Genomic DNA, 5296 nt, shown 5'->3' on the forward strand with positions numbered 1-5296 from the left:
TCAAAGACATTCCACCAGCAGAGAACATGGAGTGAGACTTCTAAAAGCAAAAACATGAATTGGGTTTCCAACTCTCACTCTTTCCATGGGAGTTGGGTACCTACAAGCCCTTTGTGCCTTTTAAAATCTCCCCATTTCTTCCAATAATTTCATTCCCACAAGGTTAAGGGGGAAGACATTCCATTTCAGCTGGCGATTTTTGCTGGGCTGCCATTAGCCACCTTTCATTTTCCTGAATGCTGCCTTGACTTCCCTATTCCTCAGTGTATAGACCACCGGGTTCAGCACCGGGGTGACAACATCGCAAAAGATCTGAATGGGGGTAGCCAGCACATTGCTTAGGGAGGGCTGGGTGTAGAGGAGGGCGCAAGGCCCGAAGAAGAAGCACACCACTGTCAGGTGTGATGCGCAAGTGGAAACGGCTTTCCAACCTCGCTCAGCACTGTGCATCCTCACCACAGAGACAGCAATCCTGACGTAGGAGGCGAGAATGAGGAGGAAGCAGGTCATGGGCACCACCCCAATATTGGTGAAGCTCACAGTCTTGACGACATATGTGTCCGCACAGGCCAGCTTGATCACCGGGAAAATATCACACAAAAAATACTCCACCACATTGGACCTGCAGTAGGGCAGCGTGAAGGTCAGGCTGGTGAGGATGGTGGCGTGGAAGGAGCTGGCAATCCAGGTGCCGGCGGCTAGGAGGGCGCACACCCTCCGGTTCATGATGAGCAGGTAGCACAGCGGGTGGCATATGGCCACGTACCGGTCGTAGGCCATGACAGTGAAGAGAAGGCACTCGGTGCTGCCCAGGAAGTGGTAGAAGAAGACCTGGGACATGCACCCACCCAGTGAGATGGTTCTACTCTGAGCCCAGAGGTTGGCCAGCAATTTAGGGGTGCTGATGGAAGAGAATCCAAGGTCCACAATGGAGAGGTTGCAGAGGAAGAAGTACATGGGGGTGTGCAGGCGGGAGTCAGCAAGGATGGCCGAGAAAATGAGCAGGTTGCCCAGCAGGGTGCAGAGGTAGAAGGCTAAGAAGGTGACGAAGAGGATGGTCTCAAGACCTTTGGTGTTGGGAATCCCTAAGAGGATGAATTCCGACACCACAGTGCGATTCTCCATTTCCATGCGAGATGGAGTTATTCCTGAAAACACCGAGATTATGCAACCAGATTAGCAATCTCAATAAATCATTGTTTGTTTATCCCTTTGCACCACACCAGCCTTAACTGCAAAAGGTAGATCTTTCTTACCAGCCTAAATTTGGTGAAAGTGAATGGAAAGTCAGGACTCTTATATTTGGTTGATTTTGTACAATTCTACTTGATACTATTCAACTATATTCTACTCAGTTCTTATAGCTTATCCACCATTGCGGCATCAGTGAGCCAAAGAAAAATTAATAAAAGCAAAGCAAATTACCACGAATTGGAACAGGGGTTGTCAACCTTTGGCAGCGGCTCACCAAGGTAAGCACCCTGGTGGGCCGGGCCGGGCTGGGCAGGTTCGGCCGATCGCGCTCCCACTGGCCCCAGTTCGCCACTCCTGGCCAATGGGGGCTGCGGGAAGTGGCGTGGGATGAGGGATGTGCTGGCCATGGCTTCCCATGGCCCCCATTGGCCAGGAGGGGCGAACCGCGGCCAGTGGGAGCCATGGTCTGCCCAACCTGCCAACAGGGCAGGTAAACAAACCGGCCTGGCCCGCTAGGGTGCTTACCCTGGCAAACCATGTGCCAAAGGTTGCCAGCTCCTGAATTGGAACATGATTTTACCTGACTCCTAGCTGCCTTCACAATGAGTGTACAAGGCAGAAAGAAAAAAAACGAGGAGTCCTTGTGGCACCTTAGAGACTAACAAATTTATGTGGGCATACCACAAGGACTCCTTGAGATTTTTTTGCTGATACAGACAGCTACTACTGAAACTGGTCACCGAGGCAGAAAGAAAACCTCCAAAATGCTTCAGCATGATAATGCAAATTTCTCCTCTGTATGTGTATATATAGAGAGAAACTGCCTATTGAATGGGAGAGAGAGGGAAAGTTTCAGAGAGTTTAAGGCTCAAAGGGTCCATTAGATAATCTAGTCTGACCTCCTGTACATCACAGGCTGTTCACTTCCAAGATCTTACATCTGAAGAAGTGGGTATTCACCCACGAAAGCTCATGCTGCAGAACGTCTGTTAGTCTATAAGGTGCCACAGGATTCTTTGTTGCTTTTACAGATCCAGACTAACACGGCTACCCCTCTGATACTTCACTTCCAAGATATATACCCCACACTGAGCCCAATGATTTCACTTAAACTAAAGCACTTCAGTTCTCAAAAGACTAAACTTCTGTGACCTCAGGCAGTGAACAGGAGAAACCAAGGAGCCCCCAATGCCTGAGGCAGGGAATTGACAGAGTGAGAGACTCAGATTATCCCAGCAGGTGACCAAACCCTTCCATCCCTCCGCCTGCAGAAGAAGGTAAAAAAATCCCAAAGGTTGCTGCAAATGTAACCTGGGGGGAAATTCCTTATGCACACGAAATCTGGTGATCAGTCAGATCCTGAGCAAGAACCAACCAGTCAGGCATCTACGACTGAGTGTTTTCTGTGCCAGGTCAGAGCCCCAGTCTACCCCAGCTGCCAGACAGAGAGAGAGAGAAATGGAGCGAGAAATGGAGAAAGAAAGAGTCACAGAGACAGAGCGAAGGGGAGGAAATGGATAAGAAGGACACTCCAGTAGCTTACGCTCTGTGCCTCTGTCGAGAGTCACACAGTCACCGGGCGGTGGAAACCTTTGGCTCTTTCTCCCCAGTTTGCTCCACGTGTATATATGGAATCAGATCCTCTAAAACCAGTCTGAGGTCTGAGCACAGCTCAAGCTGTTGGGACTTGGAGATGGTCTCTCAGTGACAGAGGTGACAGGCAAGACCTGCGTGGTGACAGCCACCACAGTGACACCAGGAGTGTTCATGATCTCAAGCTGCAGGAGCATTTGTGCTGTTCTTGGGCCTGGCCTTCGGGAGCTTAGCCCTTGGGCAGCTCCCCTCTCCCAGCCTGAGACCTGAGCAGAGGGAGCAATTAACCAGCGCTTTGCATCAGCTATTTTCCAGTTAGTAGCTTGGGATAATGGGCCACCTGCGTTAGCGGAAGGTGTGAGAAACCCTGCAGGGGGCAACCATGGGATGAGCTGCCAGGAGTGGAAGTGTCCCCCTACCCCCATCAGCTGGGGATGGCTCTAGACCCTGAAGCAGGGGGATTTTTACACCTTCGGCTGCTGAAGGAAGTGTGTAAGCAAAGCATTATTTTTAATCAAGGCACTACACCCCCTCTAAAGAGTTTGGTTGGTAACACAGTGCCAAAAGGAGTAGAACACGGGAAGGGTGGGAGTTTCAGAGGAATTTAAGGGAGTTGGTACTCCTATCCTATCCTATTGAGCTGGGTACCTCTCCCCCTTCGGCTCCGCTGAAAATTCCAGCCTAAAAGACCTTATAAAATTCTTCCAACACCAAAGGGTCCTGGGCATCTGTGACAGGTTCGGTCACAGAGACCCCCTTAGGACTGTAACCTGATGTGCTGAGACTACCTCTGAGCCCGTTTTCCCTGTGAGCTCAGGACTCCAGAACCCTGCCTTGTTGAGCCAGACATGCCAGTCTGCTCCAACCCAGACCCAGGGTCTGAACCACGCTCCCAAAGCTGCAGGCTTTAACTGAAAACAGCTCAGCAGGTCACCTATCTCCGGCACCCAGACACCCAGTTCCCAATGGGATCCAAATCCCAAATAAATCTGTTTTACTCTGTATGCATCTTATACAGGGTAAACTCATAAATTGTCCGCCCTCTATAACATGGAGAGAGAGAGATGCACAGCTGGTTTTCCCCCCGCCCCCAGGCATTGATCACTTACTCTGGGTTAATTAATAAACAAAAGTGATGTTATTAAGGATAAAAAGTAGGATTTAAGTGGTTTTGAGTAATAACAGACAGAACAAAGTAAGTTACTAAGCAAAATAAAACAAAACACACAAGTCTGAGCCTAATATATTAAGAAACTGAATCCAGGTAAATCTCACCCTCAGAGTCGTTCCAATGAGCTTCTTTCACAGACCAGATGCCTTCCTAGTCTGGGCCCGATCCTGTCCCCGGTACAGACCTTGTTAGCTCCAGCTCGGTGGTAACTAGGGGATTTCGCATGACCTGAACCTCCTTTGTCCTGCTCCACCCCCTTATATGGCTTTGGCCCAAGGCAGGAATCTTGTCTCCTGGGTCCCCACCCTCCTTCTAAATGGAAAAGCACCAGGTTTAAGATGGATTCCAGTGTCAGGTGACATGGTCACCTGTCACTGCAAGACTTCATTACCCACTTGCTGACGCACGTGTGTACAGGAAGGCTTAGGAGTAAACAGAGCCATTTACAACCAATTGTCCTGGTTGATGGGAGCCATCAAGATTCCAAACCACCATTAATGGACCCACTTCGCATAACTACAGTAGGGCCTCAGAGTTATATTTCATATTCCTAGTTTCAGATATGAGAATGATACATTCATACAAATAGGATGACCACACTCAGTAGATTATAAGTTTTCTAATACCTTACAAGAGACCTTTTTCACAAAGCATAGTGCAGTTACATCATAGCCACACTTACAAACATTTTTATAAAGCATATGGAGTGCAACGTCACAGCATCCATCCAGCAATTAACACATTTTGTAGTGACCTGTTTTCAGGTGCGTGCATGAAAATACATGTAAGTATTTATGTGACCATACGTGGGTGAGATCCTTAGCTGGTGTAAACTGGTGTAGCCCCATTGGAGTCAAAGGAGCAGATCCCCAACGGGTGTAATGTGGATCAGCCCAGCTTGTCCAGGGAAGGCAGCTATGCTGTGAACAGGGATAGCAGGAAGCCAGGCTGCAGGTTTCAGTGCAGCTGGCACCTGTTCCCCTCGCTGTGTCTCTCACTGCGCAGTAGTAGATGCCGGCGTCACTCAGGCTGGCTCCATCTCGGGTGAGGTTGGTGGAGCGGGAGGCCTTGTCCACAGCCATGATGAATTCTCCAGCGGTGGAGGAGCCATCATGCCCAATCCCTAGAAAGCTCGGCGCCCTCCGGCCCTGCTGGGGCTGTTTGTACCAAGACATCGAGTTATGGGAGGTGGCGTTTTGGCTGCATGGGATCAAGATCATTTCTCCTTCCACTCGTGTGATCTGGGGGAGCTGGAAAACCTGGGCCAGGGCCCATCTCGGAGCCACTATGGGAAGAGAGCTAGCAGCGACCGCAGTGGCCGGATCTTTGGCTGCCCCG

At 49.9% G+C, this 5296-nt stretch overlaps 1 protein-coding gene across 1 annotated transcript; it reads right to left on the reverse strand.

Annotated features, from left to right (window-relative positions):
• Positions 1-213: 213 nt before the first annotated feature.
• On the reverse strand, positions 214-1131 carry LOC120392590 (olfactory receptor 958-like). The gene has a single exon (XM_039517377.1). The coding sequence runs from the start codon at positions 1129-1131 to the stop codon at positions 214-216; it is 918 nt and encodes a 305-aa protein (XP_039373311.1).
• Between the last annotated feature and the right edge of the window lie 4165 nt (positions 1132-5296).

Source organism: Mauremys reevesii, unplaced genomic scaffold (assembly GCF_016161935.1).
Source record: "Mauremys reevesii isolate NIE-2019 unplaced genomic scaffold, ASM1616193v1 Contig103, whole genome shotgun sequence".
Classification (NCBI taxonomy): domain Eukaryota; kingdom Metazoa; phylum Chordata; order Testudines; family Geoemydidae; genus Mauremys; species Mauremys reevesii.